An 18,120-nucleotide genomic window follows, 5' to 3' on the forward strand; every position below is an offset into this window, starting at 1 on the left:
GTAACCCCATAGTTCTTCAGAATTATAGACAGACTTGAAAGTTCCAGTTTCTTGTTTTAAAAAAATGAAAGAGGATAGCTCAACACAGTCAAAGAGCAGTGAAGGACAGAGCCAGCATTCCCACTTCACTGTGATTCTCCAGTAACTCACGGGGTGATGTTTCTATAGTATAGAAAGCAGGAAGAAAGCCTAGTATTTAACCTGCCTTAATAAGTACCTGGGGTTTTATTAGTACAGGTGTCCATGTTTGTCCACTTCTGTTCCTCACCCAGTTCCCGCCCTCCCCACCTACCTATGCCCTGCATAGAGCAAAAATTTCACTTTGTCCCCTCTTCTCTCTCTACAGACACAAAAGACATGAGTGAATTTGAGGCCGAAGGCTTCTTTGCTCTGCATCACCGCCGAGGAGCCATCAAACAGGCCAAAGTCCACCATGTCAAGTGCCACGAATTCATTGCCACCTTTTTCCCACAACCCACGTTTTGCTCTGTCTGCCACGAATTTGTCTGGTAGAGTAACCCCACATTTAATTCCAAGCTTTACATTCTGTTGCATCCTCTGAATCCACCAGGCTTGTTGTGTCTGCTTTACTGTAGGGGCATGAGTGGGAGCAAGTCCTGAATGAGAGCCGCTGGGAATCCTGCCAAGCAAGGGACACTCAGGCAAAAGTCCCTAGTTTCTGACTGAATGGGAGGCTTCTGGGGGAAAGACAGAAGGAACAGAAGAGGGTGGTATCTTTGTTGTGAGCAGTTTTCCAGCTTGACAAACCTCTGCTACTTCAACAGCCCAGCGCCACGGGTGCTATCTGCAACAGGCAGCTCTTTCCCATGGCAACGAATGCCTTGACTGCTTATGTGGCTCTTGGCTGTCTTAACAGCCTCAGAGAGCAGTTTAAGCCCCAGTAACCACATGGGAAAGGCTACGGTAGAGTGGAGACTTGACTCCTATTTGTGTTCTCAGCATCTGTGCCTATTAAAGGATGCTCTTCCCTTCGGGCTACTGCAGAATCTGTGAATGCACAAGTCCTGCTTAACCAGGGCACCCAAAGGTCAAACAGATTGGGGCGGATTTTCATTAGCCTGTTTTCCTCTAATCACTTGAGCTTCCTTCCTTTCTGATAATGAGTGCTACTCAGGAACCAGCCTTAATGTCAAGTTTTGTTAGTTGCCTATATTCTCACTCAGAAAGAGGAAATAAAATGCGTTACAGCTGTCTTTGTTCATCTACATACAAACAAAAACAACAGATGAGTGAAGCAATAAGTAAGGTGAGATAATGATTTTAAGTATAAGACATAGAAATTGGCTACTTGGATCCTGTGATGCATTTTGATCAAGCATGGTAATCTCCTCATTTGCTTGTAAGATACAAAAATGAAGGAAATTACCAGTCCCTTTTTCATTGAATTATCAAACTTTTAACCAAGCAGCTTAAAATAAAAAATCACTCTTGGCAAATGGTTCACCAGGGCTACAGATCAGAGAAATGCTGTATGACCTTGGGAAACCATGTACTCTCATTGGCCTCTGAAATGTTTCTGATGCTGATATTGATGAGAACATCCAAATAAGTCAGTCGTGTGCTTTATTACAGGGGTCTGAACAAACAGGGCTACCAGTGTCGACGTAAGTAAGAAGGATTTCTGTTGTACTGTTCGATGTTCATTTTATTGAATTGCTCTTTGACATTTGAAAATCTTATGCTATGATTATTTATTTTCAGAATGTAATGCAGCAATTCACAAGAAGTGTATTGATAAAGTCATAGCTAAGTGCACAGGATCAGCCATCAATAGCCGAGAAACCATGGTATGTATGTCTGACGCGTCATGATTTTATCCTGACATTAAATTTTACAGCCTGCTAATTCTTTTTGATAATTCCTAAACTTGAATCCTTAAGCCTAGAAATAAACATCAATTTCTCTAAAACATTTTCCTCTTCAACAATGAGGTTTTTACCAAGTTACCAAAACTAGGTAAGAACAGGAAAAACATAATAAGAATTTTAATTTCCAGAAAAAAAATTAATAATATGTGCCCCAAAGCATAGTTTTAATTATACAAAACCAACCCTGTGGCATCTAGAACTAGAAGTGACAGTTAATAATTCAATAAAGACAAATGATTATAAAATATAGACATATGGTTAGCAAGAGATAGTAAGAGAAGGACAGTTAGGATGAGAAATAAATATTTCTTTCAGAATAAACTTTGAGGTATGGTCTGAAGACAAGTTAGATATTTATATCATGGAGAAGGAAACCTGAGTTAGAAAGTCAAACAGCCTATTTTTATGAAATATGTTGACTTCCTTCATCTACTCTTTTCTTCCTCATTCAGTGCTTATTGAGTATCTCATATGTGGAAGATATTACGCTATGTATGACGTACAGCATAGCCATGGTGCTACCCTTAGGGACTTCCTGCAAAATTGGAGAAACAAATAATAAATGAGCTATCCTAGTTTTCATTTATGTTAAGTGCCATGGAGATAGCAAACAAGATACATGGATGGAGAGCAACTAGGTGGTCCGCTTGGACTGAGTGGTCAGTAAACTACCCCAGAGAGGGAATATCTAAACTGAGAGCTGATAGGAGCCCAGTGTGTGAACAGCAGGAGGAAGGTTCCAGACAGACTGGTTTATTCTGCAAAGGAAGAGTCTAGCATATTCTAGAAACTGAAATGAAATCAGTCAGTATGGCTAGAGCTGCAAGGCCCAGAGAGAATGGAAAACAAAGTTGGGGGACTTGGCAGGATCTAGCATGTGGGGCTTCTTTGGACCCTTGACAAGTGATGGACTGTCATGTGATGTGTCCTAGGAGTCTATGTTGTGATGCACAGGGGAGATATGTGTTGGGATATGAAGGTCAGACCGAAGGAGATTGGATGAATCACACTGTGTAGAGGTGGGAGGTTGCACCAGTATGGTGACCACAAAGATAGAGGAAAGTGAGAAGAGTATTAGGTAATATGGAGATAATAGAAATACTGGATTTGCCCAAAGAGTGGGTGAAGGATACAAGCATGATGCCCAAGATCTGGCTTCTGCCTGAGGTGGAGCAACAGAACCACGGCCGTGTGGATAAGAACCAAAGGAGCAATCTGAAAAGAGAAATGAATATTTCCATTTTGGACACAGTGCATCTGAGGTTCCAATAGATATCCAGGTGGAAATATCAGATGGACTTTTTTTTATTAGCTTGAGATTCACATGAGTCCAACTCCCTAAGTTTGTGAGTGACTATTACTATTATTAAGCTGCCTAAGAGATCACCTAGAGAGGGAATAAAGAGAAGAAGGCTCTGAAAAGGAATTTAGATAGATAAATAGAGAGAGAGAGAGAGAGAGAAACACCCAGGTTCAGAGAGAACTTCTCTTACCTTCCGAATGTGTGAAATTACAGAGCCCAAAAGAAAAGGGGGCAGCTGTGTTCTATGTAGTTAAGATGTTGACAAAAATAAGGGTCATGTGGTGATCCACATCTGGTCATGTGGATCAGAGAAATGTCCGAGGTGTGTGGAGGTGTTCACCCAACTGGCTGTGTTGGAGTGACTGGAAGATGATGATGTGGAAACAACCATGCTATAATATTATCATTATCAAGATTGCTAACCATCCAAGTAGCTGAGAGGAAGTGAGACAACCAGGCATGGGAGATAGATACTCCCAGGGCTAGGGAGAGATGGATGAAGCTGGAGAGAGAGAGACAAGCAAAAACGTAGTCAAGTCTACTTAAAAGAAGAAAAGGGGTCCCAGCCCATGTGGAGATGGGTCCTTGATGGACAGAGGGAAATGTCACCAATTTGAACAGAAAGGGAGTCAGACAAGGTTTATGCCAATGAGGGTAGATTTTCAGAGCAGTGGGTGGATAGACAGGGAGTTCCCCATACGTCCCTTGTGTCCTCAGTGGAGTCTGAGGGTGGAGGGAGGAAGAGGAGACTGCAACAGGTGGATTTGAAGAATCTTTATTATTATTATTATTATTAGTTGTTCAAAACATTACATAGCTCTTGACATATCATATTTCATACTAATCATCCTAGAGATGAGAAAGCAAGACAATTAGACCAAAGCAGGATTGGAGAGCAGAGCTCAGAGTCCACGAGTTTGACAGGGTCCACCTTCCCTGACGTCTCATTTTCTCCAGCAGAGGGGCAAGCACAGAGAAGGCAAAGTGAATTTTTCCAGAAAGAATTTCCTCTAAAATTTAGAGCTAGAAGGGAATGATCCCATATGAACAAATAATTCTGCTAAGGCTCAAAAGATTCACTGGTCTGTGTTCATCTGTAAGTGGCAGAGCAGGGACTAAAATTCACATCTCAATCTTCCAGGATGTGTTTTTTGTGTGATCCAATCAGTTTGCTATCCGCCCCTCCCCCCCATGCCTATTTCCTTTACTTCATGCCTTTGGCTTCTCTAGAAAGTCTCAAATCATGAGCATCACTGTTAACCCCAATGGCTCACAAATCCCTGGGGCAACATAAACTATTCATCCTATGAAGAACAGGTGTGAAAACTCTGTGCCCAGCAGGCCCTCACGCTGTCAGCCCCTGCTTCCGCCAGAGGAGCAGCGTTTTGTAACATTCCCCCCCCCACCAAGTGTAGCACTAGTTCTGGACTGAAAAAGCAAAGTCAATATTTATATTAAAACAGGAAGGGCAGGTTCCTTTGTTTAAATGGAAGCAGCATTTCCTTACTTCCATTGAGATAAATAACCTCCCTCCCCTCTTACTGAAATGATCCCGTCTTTGCTGATGCTTCAGATGTCATCTGTGGGTCCCCACAAGAGCAGATGCAAGCTTGCCCCTGGCCTGAAAAAGCCACCGCTCTCTGCCTTCTTCCAATAGGACTGGAAGGTCTGACATGGTGGTTAAAAGGCACATGGGGCCTGTGGTATCTTTACAGTCACTGTTAGTTATGCTAAAGCATCTGTAAGGGCATCGAAAGTTAGGACCCAGGGACACGTGTGTGGTCTCACCTTCTGCCTTTCTTTCAGTTTCACAAGGAGAGATTCAAGATTGACATGCCACACAGATTTAAAGTCTACAACTACAAGAGCCCAACCTTCTGTGAGCACTGTGGGACTCTACTGTGGGGGCTGGCAAGGCAAGGCCTCAAGTGTGACGGTGAGTCCCAGCAGGAGGAAACTGAGGCAGATGACTGACTTCCGCATGGGCCTGCCAGGGCTGTGATCTGAGCGCCATCTTCCTGGGACAACAGGCCCCTGCTGCTCTTTTCATTCTACCTTGCCACACTCTCATCTTTATATTCCAAGAAACACACACAACAGCTCAGGTTCAAGGTCAAGGCTCCTGGCCCCATGGATTTATGTTATACCACAGCCCTGGGGGAAAAAAATGAAGATGGCATTTCTCCTTTGACTGATTCTTCTACCAAAAACTCCACTTCACCCCAACTGATCCCCTGCTATCTCCTTGTGGGTTCTGGACTGAGCCAGGCCAATTCCAGCAGGTCTAGTGAGACTCCATCTGTCATGCCACCAAGGCACAAATCCAGGCATCCATTTGGCTAATGCATGGTCCTGCACAGAAGAACTCCTCTTGAGTTACCCCTAAGCCACTGCTGTGAACTCCAAGTGTCCAGCCAGAGGTAGTCACAGGTAGTCAAACCCCTTCATAGCTCCAAAATGCCACTTACATGCTTTTCTCTATACACATATTCAAGAATACATGGGTATGCAAAATATTATATAGTAAATTATGGAAGAGTCCATAGGTGAAAAGCAATGCCCCATTATCCCAACTGCTTAAACAGAAACCTGAATCATCTCATGCTCACTGGCCCATCTCAAGGTCAGGTTTCATCTCGAGGGAGATTGAGCACCCACTTGCTGAGGCACGGCTGGTCTGGCAGGCTGACCACAGAGTTTAGAACCTCTCCAGAGATTCCTTGGCATTATTTCACACTGGCACCCTCTGCTTGGTTCTGTTCTTTTTCTCTTACATTCTTTCCTTTCCATTCTATTCCTTCCCCACTCTCTCCTCCCATCTTCATTTCAAGTAGCTCCCCTCCCTCATTTCTTATACCCCCTCTCCTCTCCCCTTTCCTCCCCTTCCTTTTTCTTCCCCATTTCTTTTCCATTCTTGCCGTTAGTGCCCCCTAAACTGTTCCTTCCTCCATAGGCCCTTATCTTCATCCCCCTTTACTCTGTTCCCTCTCCAGTTCTTTGTTCCTCCTCCTTTACCTCATCCTTCTCTTGCTTCTTTAGAGTACGACTTCTTAAGCAGGACTCCCTTTAGCCTTTATCCTGTCTTCTCCCCCTCCACATTAACTCCCATGAAAATAGTCATCAAAAGGAACTATTTGCGCCCACAGAGATCCAGTTACCACCTGCTAGGTTAGTAACAAAGATTTATGATGTTACAGAGGGAGCAATGGCCTTTCTTCATGGCCGTGCCCATCTGGGACAAGCATGGACCTAGCTACAATTTTAAGGAGACAAGTACCAATCTCAGTTTTACCATCTCACCTTGCATTGCATTGATGAGTAAGAAGATGGTGACTGGGGCCATCCAAGTCAAACCCTGACACCTCCTAAACAGGTCCAATGCAGACATTCTAACAATGCAGAACTTGGAGCACCACCATAAAAGCCATCTTAACCAAATTAAAGATTTTAAAATTTATAAAAGATTTTGCTTCAGATGGATTTCTGTGGCTATATCTATGCATATGCCCTGGGACTAATAATAGTTTGTAGTTTTTTAAAAGTTTTATTTGTTTTATGATACACTATAAGAGGAAGTGTGAGCTACTTAAAACTCAAGGTGAGGAAGGTCACAATGTCACCTACATTTTTAGTGTATATGTCAATGGAATGGCATAAGTAGTAAAGATGAAAGAGAAATTGTATTTGCTGAACACCCACTCGATAGCAATCACTGTGCTAAGCTTTTGGCATGATAATGTTCCAAAAAGCAGATAAGATTAACATTTGCATGATTTTATAGGTCCCATTGCCTAATTCTATTGTAAATATGTCCTACTTAGACACTTTTACAAAACCAAATAGTATGTGAGACTAGAGTTCTATCAGCTGGAGTTTGTAAATATATATATATATATATATATATGATTTTTCAAAAGCAAAATCTGAGTTTTCTAAAATCAATAACATCATGCAATATTTGTCTTTACACACTTAAAAGTGCTCCTGTGCAGGCATGCGCAGGCATGCACGCGCAGGCATGCACGCGCACACACACACACACACACACACACACACACACACTCCAAGGAGGATTGCATGGTCAGAAAGTGGAAGTTGGTCCTTTATGGTGCTGCTTTTAGGACTCGTGATTCAGAATACTCGTGAGGTCTCAGAGCTGGACATCTATATAGAACCTTAGGTCTGTGCCTTGTACCTACTAGAAGCCTTTGCAGAGCAGGTGACTTGTGTAGAGTCAGGTCACACAGTGTCCACTCCTGCAGCTGCAACCAACACATGCTATTCTCCCCACCAGAGATCATATATTTCCCACTTCTTTCCTTTTCTTTAGAAAATCAAAATAATGTCTTATGTGACTTACAAAGATGAAGGAAAACACTGGTCCCTCTTCTCTGAGCTACATTCTGTAACTATCATAGACTGAAATTTAAGCCATTAACTCGTGTGTGCAAGAAATTCAACGTTGACCTTGAAATCCACTTAAGTGGGACTCTAATAATTATTGGGGTCCTATGTCTTTCCTGCCATGGCACAAGACTTGGGGATTCATGTACGTAGGAACCTGAAAACCAGGTAATGGCCTCTACCACCCAGCTATTACAGTTGATATCCCCATCCAAGCCCACAGTGAATAAGCTTGTGGTTTCATGGAGCATTTGTGATTTTGTCAAAGATTAGGTTGTAATGCTTGGGCCCAGTTCTTCTGGATGCACTCTCTAGGTGCCACCTCCTTTGGCATTGCGAGCCAGCAAACAGTATGTCTTTGCTCCTGGATCTACAATTACTTCCCCTTCCCATTCCAAGCCCAAGAGAAGTGTGGGGACACTTGCCTCTTATAGTCTCTTTCCCTCCCAGACACTTGCCCAGGCTCCTCCTTCTCAGAGATACTCAGCCAGTAGCCTTCAGTCCCCACTCACTCAAATCCTAAGACAATGAATGACATAATATAGCCTGGCTTCCTGCCAGAGGTGGCACAACAAGAAGAGGGAGGGGGAACCAGAGAAGGAAACCCATTTGAGGAGTAAAAGAAACCCCAAATAATATTTCACTAACTTGCCTGCCATAATTAGAAAGCAAAATGGTCGCCCTGGAGATGCCTGTGTGTTGACTTCTTCTAACCAGGTCGGGTTAGCTTTGGACATTCTTAAACCTCAGCCTTTCTTCACCTTGGCTCTGGCCATAGGGTGGAATTTTCTGATCTCTCAGAAGGGCTTTTGATCAAAGTAGAGAAGCTCCTGGACCTTAGAAAAATGACATCCTGAGGACAGGATCATAAGGAGGATACTGTGCAGGGCCTGGCAGAGGTGGACAGGGGACATGAACAGGAGACGGGAAGAGGCACTTTGACTTCATTAAGTCTTTTGGCCAGGCTCTAGGGATGTCAAACAGTGTGGCTTCCTGGAGTCCTGTGTTTCTATAGAAAACTGCCTTCTAGTATCCCCAGGGAATAAGATGACAAGTACAAGGACCTTAAGACTTAAATGTTCCAGCCTTTTTTGGTTATTCTTTGTTCCAACAAAAGGACTTCACTTTAGTAGCCTCAAATGAATTTTAGAGATAAATAAAATGCCTATGTTTTCCTGTGAGTGACCTGAAGTCCATTGGGCCCCTGCTCAACCACGCCCTCAGTTCTGTTTACAGGAGACGAAGTCATCCTGGCTGTCCCCCACCAGCCAGGACTCAGAGCTGTGTCCCGGCCCCATCAGCTCCTTGTCACCAAGTTTCATAGTTCATTAACCACACCTCTCCCTGATGGGAACACATGGTCTTGGGCTGTTTTTCCTCCTCCCACTCCCACCATTCTCACACACACATACACACACACACACACCTTCTCTCAGTTTCCATTGTACAGGCTGAGACTGCCTAGAGGGCAGAGTCCAGCTAGGAAAAGGGTTGCACCAGCTCAGACTGGACCTGGTGCAGGGCAGAAAGTTCTCCTTCAGCATTTCACATGAATGTCAGGGAGAACCAACGTCAGTTTGTGCCTGGAGCTGTGGTCCTGACCACTCACCTTCTTCCCTAGTGACAGGCCCTGGTTCTTCCTCAAGAGGGAGTCATTTCCCATCCCCAGGTCAGTTCTTTCCCTCCTGCTCACTGTCCACTTTCTTCCTTTCAGCATGTGGCATGAATGTCCATCACCGATGCCAGACAAAGGTCGCCAACCTCTGTGGTATCAATCAGAAGCTAATGGCTGAAGCTCTGGCAATGATTGAGAGCACCCAACAGGTGGGGAAGGTGTAGAGTTGATAAGCTCCCCCACATCAGCTCCCGTCCTCTGCTTTCTGACCCATAGCCACTCTGCAGGACTTTGCGGAATGTGTTTCTTCATTATTATTATTATTTGTTCTTTTTAGATATTCATGACCATAGAATATATTTTGACATATCTACATACATGGAGTATAATTTCCCGTTCTCATGGTTGTATATGTTGTGGAGTTCCATTGGTCATGTATTCATATATGAACATAAGAAAGTTATGTCCAATTCATTCTACTGTCTTTTGTGGAATGTATTTCTGAAAATTGCTTTACCCCTAACTTCCATCTCTATGACCATATCGCCCCCTTTAGAGAGTTCATGCATTTATATTGTGTGGATCTTTATAAGATCTTAATTTTTTTTCTTGCAAAGAGCAGGGACAGAAACAAATTCATTAAAATTATTGAGCATTGATCACCAGCTTTATACCTACATATTAGGATTATGTAATAGCCTGAAAGAAAATACTTATTTACTAGAATCATCTGTAGAATTCTCTCAGAGCACTGAGTCCAGGACAATTTTTGCCTTGTCACCTACTCCTTGGCTTCACTGAATTTCCTTGTCTTAGAACAAACTCTGCAAAGCAAAGCATTGACTCTATATGCTCTTTTTCCATTGACCTCTTCTTATGTGTCATGAAGTGATGTAGAGAGCGTGGGTGATTCCATTTAGATCCCAGAGTGAAGAAGCTATGTACATTCTGCTGGTGTGTTAAATAAGCTCTCACACAATAAGGAATCCTAAAAGACCATTGAAGGGAGGAAGAGTTTTGGCTGTTCTGTGCATTAAGAAATCTCACGTGACTTTGGTCTTCATAGACAGCCGAGTGAGCCGTCCCATCAACTGTGGGTGAGTGGGTGGCCTGACTCTCTGTTTGTAATCTAGGCTCGCTGCTTAAGAGATTCAGAACACATCTTCAGAGACGGTCCAGTTGAAATTGGTCTCCCATCTTCCATCAAAAATGAAGCAAGGCCACCATATTTACCAACACCTGGAAAAAGAGGTAGTTTTTCTGGTGATCTCCTATCCCATATTGATACCTTATCTTCATCAACCTTAACCTGCACTCTCTGGATTGAAGTTCTCAGTTTACCAGGTCTGATAGGGGATCCTTTTCTTTGTAAAGATTACAGACCTATCCACCAACGTTCCTGCTTCTTAGAAATGAAACCAAAATTCACCTCACCAGCACACCTTTGTGAGGAGGTGAGAGGGGGGAAAAATGGGATAGATCTGGAAGAAACAACTATAAATATTTCCTTAGGATTCTAGAATGTTCCTTTCAGTCAGTGTTAAGTGTTTGTACAGAAATAAAATGTACAGTAAAGCATGATGGTGAAAATATCACAGATGTTTTTATTTTATGTCCAGAAGATTCTTCTGTGATACATAAAGGTAGAAAAGAAAAGAAGACCAGGCCCAAAGTCCTTGACATTTATGTTATTTTGAAAGTTTATGAAGCCTGCATTCAAAGGTAGCTCATGAGAGGATACAACCTCATGACCTAAATAGTTTCAGCAAACATTATAAAAGATTTTCCTTGGACTTGAGGGATAATATGAAAGAATACTTTAAAGTAATGTTCTGGGGGAAGGTTTCCAAAGGAGTTCTTCTACACTTCTTCTGTTATGGAGTAGGGACTAAATAGATATAAAAAAATTAAAGAAAAGTTTGAATTTGATTTAGGAAGGATCTACAAGCAGTCAACTAGACCATATCCCAGGGATGATCAATGTAAGCACCATCTTGACTTGAAGACTGCAAGAAACGGTGCAGATCAGGTCTTCATTCATCTGCTAAATTCCATTCTCTCTTCCCTCGCTTTGATATATAGAACTTGATGCCACTATGCCTGTGCGCCACCGAAACAATTGAGAATCATTGTTCCTCAAATTCCATTAAAATCCCTATTTGTCCATGATTTGACACTATTAACAGCTTGCTAATTTTTCATATGTGATATTCTGTTGGAATATTTAAGTCAAACCATTTTCTGGTCCATCGTCTAGGTAAAGAGACATTCCAAGTCCCAATTGCCAGCCTCACTGTCACACAGAGAGTTACTAAAACTGCCTGAATTGTAGAAGCCCCCCTTCTGCTCCCCACCCAGTTATTGTGGATGGAGCCTCAGAATGGGAAGTGGAAAAGAAAGCAGGTACCCTAAGTAACTGCAGTGACACTCCATGTTCACCCTATCCACTGGCTTGCCGTTTTCAGAGCCTCAGGGAATCTCCTGGGAGTCTCCATTGGATGGGACGGAGAAAATATGCCATCATCCAGAACCTGAACTGAACACAGAAAGACCATCTCTGCATATAAAACTAAAAATTGAGGATTTTATCTTGCACAAAATGTTGGGGAAAGGAAGTTTTGGCAAGGTATGCTACCCTACTGTGGAATTCTATACAGCAGATTCCAGAGACCAAGGGACAGTGCTCCTGGTGGGTGGAACTGAATTCTTAGGACCCAGCAGTGTGTGGATGTGTGGAGAGAACGTTCCAGTATGTTGTGAGAGGAGATCTATGAGTCAGTGGGGTCCTGGGAGCACTAGGGCAATGACAACTGCTTCCCAGGGGTCTTTGTCCCAAAGACCACTTTGCTTTGAGGTTGTACACCCCAGATGCTTGTGAGTTTGAGGTCTCTGAGCACCAAAGAAATACAAAGGCTCTTTGACTATTTCCTGTGTCACGTGGCTTTTTTTATTTGTTTTGTTTTGTTCTCTAATGCTTCTAACTCCAGCCTGGAGTGTTGCTTTGCTAAGTATGTGATTTTTTTTCTCTCTCCCAAATGTCTTCAGGCTTGTATTATTTTGCTCAAGTTGATGTAATAAAATAGCACAGACCAGGCAACTTAAAGGATAGAAATGTATTCTCTCAGAGTTCTGGACGCTGATAATCCAAGATCAAGGCATTGGCAGGGTTGTTTCTTCCAAGATCTCTCTTTGACTTGTAGTGGCTGATTTTTCCCTGGGTCTTCACATCATTTTCCCTCTGTGCCTTCAGTGTCCACGTTTCCTCTTCTCAAATGACAGTCAGTTATATTGGAGTAGAGCTTACCTAATGACCTTATTTCACCTTAATTTCCTCCTTAACTGTCCTACCTCAAAATAGGATTGAATTCTGACATCTAGGGGTCAAGAATTTGTAACAGGAATAGGAAGAAGGGAAAGGAACCATTGAGCCCATAACTAGGCTGTCATCCCTCTTCATGTCCTTCCTAGGGTTATGGATTATCTCTCATAGAGGATAAGTAGAGGAGGAGGAGGAAAAGAGAAGGAGGAAAAATGGAAGAGGAGGAGGAGGAACAAGACGCAATTTAAAACTTTTAATTTGACTAGCAGTAACAATTGAGAATTTTCAAGCTAGCAATTGTAAGGAGGGATGGCCACAGGACATGGAATTGGGGGTAATTTTAGATATTCAGGATATGTCATGTATTAATAAGACTCCTGGTTGCTTAATATTCTTGGATGCAACTCCTAGGAAAATTTTAACCAAGGACTAGTGTTCCGTGAATTTGTGTAGCCAAACTCAGCACCTGCTCACCAGACTTTGGCAGGAAAATGTACCCGATTTATTTAAAAATAAACAAACTAAAATGCATGGGCGCATTCACCACAGCTGAATAATATTGCACTCTACTAGGTTTGGGTTTAAGCATAAAATACATTGTCTTTCAACAAAATCTGCTCTGCAAACTGTAGCTGGTATCCATGAGTTCTTTTAGTTCATTTCTGAAGTCATATGAACCACAACAGACTCATTTGGTGTTAATCTGGGTGTAATAGGCAATTTTAGAGCCCGTCTTTATTATAATTTAGCAGCAATTAATGTGCAATTATAACCTGTTACCAAAAATTGAAAGCACATTATACAGATGAAAATTACCTTTTCAGCTTCCTAGTTTATGGTTGGTTTTAGGATGTTGTACTAAAAGAAGCAATTACTAAAAGAGTACTTGAAATTGTTAATGAAATGTTTATCTTTCTTTGTTCCCTTGTGGATTTGTACATTTGAACAAGGTTAATAAGAAAGACATTAAGTTAAAATGCAAGTCTTGGGAAGTATCCCAAGGGACACCCTGGAAGTCTGGGTATCCTTTCTCTACCTCCAAGACTGGGTGCCTGATTTTCTACTGGGACCCTGGGGCTCTGCACCCTAAGAGGACAGAAAGAGAAAACACTGAAGCAAAACAAGACAGCCATCTTTCCCTTTCTTGCAACCCTGAGAATACTCCAAAACTTGTGTTTCCTCTGATTTTGTTTCTGTATGGAAAGTATGGTTTCTCACCAAAAAGTCAATCTCTGACCTCCATACTCATGTTCTTATTTTCTTTAAGCCCAGGAGAACAAACAGCTGGTGTTATGGGGCTGTAGACATCATTCATTTTCCTGAAATCTCATCTAAGCCCACTTCCTCTATCAAGCTAGCTACCACAAAGTGATGGGTCTGCACCATGTTATTTTAATATTCCAGACACTCGTTTTATCAGTTCTGGCTTAGCATCATTGACTTCAGCATTCCCTAAAAGTCAGCAAAAAGAGACAAATGACAAGTGCTATTAATAACTCTCATTTAGAGAGAGTGTTTGTGTAGTTCACAAATTACTTTCCTGTGTGGTATCTTATTTGTATTCCACTGTAGTCCTGTACGATGGGAAATGCCACAATTGTTATCTCTTTCACAGGTTAGAATACTGAAGCCCCAGAGAGGTGAATTGTTTTGCCCATATTTTCACAACCAGCAAATGTCTATGAAACAAAACCAGAGCTGGAGGGTTATTTTACCCAAATGCCATGTTCTTGCGACTGCCAATAATTCTTTGCTTATTCGTATGTAAATCTAAAGTTGTCCTAACTCTCCGTTGCATGCCATCTGGTGTCCATTGACATAAAAACATGTGAAATCGGGTGGAAAAAGCAGACTCTGGAGTTATATCTTGCTCTGAGTAGTTCCACGAATTTGAGCAAGTTTAAGTGATTCTTTGAATTCAGTGTTTTTCAATTATCAATACCTCTCTTGCAATGTTAAAAGCTAAAAATTAAATAAAACATAGAGCAGACTATCTGACACATAGTAGGTCCTGAGGTTTCTGTGTGATCAGATGACAGGGTGTTTGCTTCTGATGTACATATAGACTATATCCCACAAGTATTCTCTTTTCCCTTTCAGAGCTGACTGAGGGGAATAGCTTATTTGTGTGGATTCTCAGTGATGCTTCAAGTTCAGCCATGTTCTGTCCAGTATTCCACGTTTCTTCTTTCAATGTGTATTTGGTCTCTCAGGACCCACATTTGGGTTCCTGGATAGTCAGGCATTCTTTTTTAAATAGAATTTTTCAGGCACTGGGATTTGCCCATTTTAATTGCATAATAATTTTGTGAAACCTTTGGAAAGACATGAAGATAAAATGAAACCATGATGCGATATCCCTAAACCAGTGAGGTGGTCCACTGTGTCTCAGTAACACCTTATCGGGACGGGCGGAAATTAGAGAAGGCCCCTCTTTTCCTGTCTAGCACAGGCCTCTCTTGGCACTTTGAGGCTTCTTCAATGAGTGGAAATCCAAATTCTAAAGTAAAGTTCCTTCTTCCCCTTCCTTCTAGGTCTTCCTAGCAGAGTTCAAGAAAACCAATCAATTTTTCGCAATAAAAGCCTTAAAGAAGGATGTGGTTTTGATGGACGACGATGTTGAGTGTACCATGGTAGAAAAGAGAGTCCTGTCCTTGGCCTGGGAGCATCCGTTTCTAACTCACATGTTCTGTACATTCCAGACCAAGGTATGGTTTCTGCTCAGACACCTTCTTCCTCCTCCAGCCTGTCCCAAGGGTGATACCTTGGTGGTCCCCTCACTTGTAGACCTGGGGCGGGGGGTTGGTTCATATTTATCTTACCTTTCAATCAGCCTCTCACCCATCCATCCAGAAAAGTCTCATCTCTTCTAAATACTGTGGAAATATTACTTCTGATTTTTTAATGTAGTCTATTGGGAAGGGCCTTTCCTTCTGGATCTGTTTGTGGGTTCACTCATTTTTTCTAGAATTTGCTCTAACATAACAACCAGGCTTCTAAGCAGTCAGTCACCTGAAGGGGAACATGCGACACTTGGTTCATCTACCGTGTGTATATTTAAAGAGACAAAAGTTGGAAAAGAGATTAAAGTGCATGTGCTCTTGAGAATTTTCTCTTAAAGGCTGGCAGAGAAAGTGGCCGTGGGACTCTCCTCCTGGTCTCCTTCTTCCTTACAAAACAAATTTAAATGATTTTTTTCTTCACTTCAAGATCATTGTAGAGAATTTGGAAAATGTTTATATACTCAAAGAAAATTATTGATAAAAATCACCACTTGGATATAATCACACCCTTAATACTTCAAAGTTTATCTTTCTAAGTTTCTCCCTCTTTCCCATGGATTTCTTCAAATAAAAATGGCAACCCACCATAAATACCTACCATTCAATAACTTAAGTATTCAACACTTTCATTATATTTATTTCCTCACATCTGTGAATATCTTCTGCAACACAATTTATCTAATTAGAACACTTCTTAACTCTTTGTTCTGTTTTTTTTTTTTTTTGCTCTGATATAAATAACACTGAAAGGAACATCCTCAGGGATGTACCTTCATACGCAAGCATGATTTTATACCTCCTAAGTTTTCTACTCCTCCTTGCCCTCTCCCTGTTCTACAGACCCTAGAATAATAAACAGACCCATGTGGGACCCTGTAGCTAAGGTCTGAGAGCACAAAGGGTGGGATTTGTTTTCCTTTTTCTATTTCAAGTCATGAAACTGGGGCTTCTGAAGTGTCTCCAGCCACAGAAAGAATTAGTGGAAATTCAATCCTGAGAAGCAGATGGATCTAGACTCCATCACCACTTCTCCACCCCCAGGAAATTTTCAACACATGTCTAATGAGCAAATCAATGTATGGTGCATACATCATAGAACAAGGGGAAACCAGACCATGACCAAGTGATTCCTGAGCTCAGTGAAAGATACAGAAATAGAGAATATAGTTCCTGACCTCGAAAATGTCATACTCCATTAAGAGGCAGGACCAATACTTCTGAGAGTGTAATATTAAATCAGAGCACAGACTGCAAGTACCAGAGCCAAGAGAAACAAGAAATCAGAACTTGAATAGGCAAAAAGGATGTTGGGCAGCGGATTGGAGGTGAGGGGAGGTCAGGAGGGAAAGCCTGAAGTCATAAAGGGGTAGTGAGAAGCTGTGTAAGAGAAAGTAGCCTCCTTTCTTACAGCCAGAAGGAGGCAGAATTTCTGGTAATAAGGGTTAGAGAGTTCCTAGTAGAAACTTCCTCCTGGTAATATAGGTACCTGTTGGTCTAAGAGGTGTAGGTATGTTACCTGAAGTCAAATTGATAAACCTGCCACTTTCCTGGGCTGTATCCGAGATTTACTGTGCACTCAGGGGGCCACTTATGATCTCATTTTTCCTCTTGGAATTTTGCGAGGCTTGTAGCAAATGGCTAAATAAACTTTCAGACCAGGCTACTAATCAAGTTTAAATTGACATCTTTTCCCTGTATTTATATCTCTAGATATATAGATAGGTAGGTAGGTAGGTAGGTAGGTAGGTAGATAGATAGAAAGATAGAGACGTGTGTGTGTGTGTGTGTGTGTGTGTGTGTGTGTGTGTGTGTGTGTGTTTTGAATGTATGGTTGTTTTCCTGTCTTATGGAGAAAGCTGTTAGGAACTCCACTTTGTAGAAAAGAGTTATATTCCCTTCTCCTGCTTATCTATCCGAGCCTTGGGTGTGTTTATTTATTATCGTCCTAAGGGAGATGTTCCTACAATTCCATACAGCTGTGAATCTTTAACAAGCCCAGAGAAGTAAATATATCAGCAGAATACATGCCATGAAAAAAAAAAGTGGTTGAGAATGTGTACATCAAATGTAACTGTGACTGTCTCAGCACTTAGATTTCTAGGAATTGAATCCTTTAGAAAGAGATGAAAGCAAAGGGGGAAAAAAAAGCCCATGTTACACTTTGCCAAGGACCCTAAGTCATTGCTTTGGAGATGTCCTGATTCATTATTCAGGCATTGCATGTCAGACAGAATAACTGATGAAATACTCTGAGCGAATGTAAAAAGCAGCAATATTCTTAAGAGGACAGTCGCTTTTGCACAGTAGCAAAGACAGTAGATAAGATTAACCCTTTACTTCTCTAGGGACTTGTCACCTTTCAGAGAAAACATCTTGCCCACTTTCTGCCTCCAAAGAGCTCACTTGTTGAATATCAGAGTATTCAGGATGAGCTGAGGGAAGTTACTTGTTATTTATCAGGGCACATGGGTTAAATCATTCATTTTTAAAGTTCATAGATGAGGGATTATGACCTATGGAAGGAGAAAAAATACGGGGAAGGAGTTTAGGAAGCTATAAAGATTGGAAGAGCTGTGGACTTGGAAGCCAAAGCTCATTCCCAGCTCTGGGCCTCCTCCTCTTTCCTGCTCAGGATACATAGGAGGAATCACCATGCAGGGGGCCGGGGGTGTAGACCAGCCACCCTGTGGGAAAGCACAGTATTGGTGCCACAGAAACAGTCCAGAAACTCAACCTTGAACCGGAGTGGCGCTCAAAAGAATCTTGCAAATCAATTGCCTCAGTGATAAATCAAAATGACTTTGTAC

The 18,120-nt window shown here is 41.9% G+C and overlaps 1 protein-coding gene across 2 annotated transcripts in view; it reads left to right on the top strand.

The window, feature by feature from the left end:
• Prkcq (protein kinase C theta) overlaps positions 1-18,120 on the top strand; it is a 119,168-nt gene that overhangs the window by 56,419 nt on the left and 44,629 nt on the right. For both annotated transcript variants that reach the window (XM_026391827.2, XM_026391828.2), the window contains exons 5-12: positions 347-509; positions 1,594-1,625; positions 1,723-1,808; positions 4,999-5,128; positions 9,311-9,420; positions 10,345-10,462; positions 11,677-11,837; positions 15,065-15,238. In XM_026391827.2, coding sequence (XP_026247612.2) covers positions 347-509; positions 1,594-1,625; positions 1,723-1,808; positions 4,999-5,128; positions 9,311-9,420; positions 10,345-10,462; positions 11,677-11,837; positions 15,065-15,238 — 974 coding nt within the window. The remainder of the gene's footprint in view (positions 1-346; positions 510-1,593; positions 1,626-1,722; positions 1,809-4,998; positions 5,129-9,310; positions 9,421-10,344; positions 10,463-11,676; positions 11,838-15,064; positions 15,239-18,120) is intronic.

The sequence above is a fragment of the Urocitellus parryii genome, chromosome 9 (assembly GCF_045843805.1).
Source record: "Urocitellus parryii isolate mUroPar1 chromosome 9, mUroPar1.hap1, whole genome shotgun sequence".
Taxonomy (NCBI): Eukaryota; Metazoa; Chordata; class Mammalia; order Rodentia; family Sciuridae; genus Urocitellus; species Urocitellus parryii.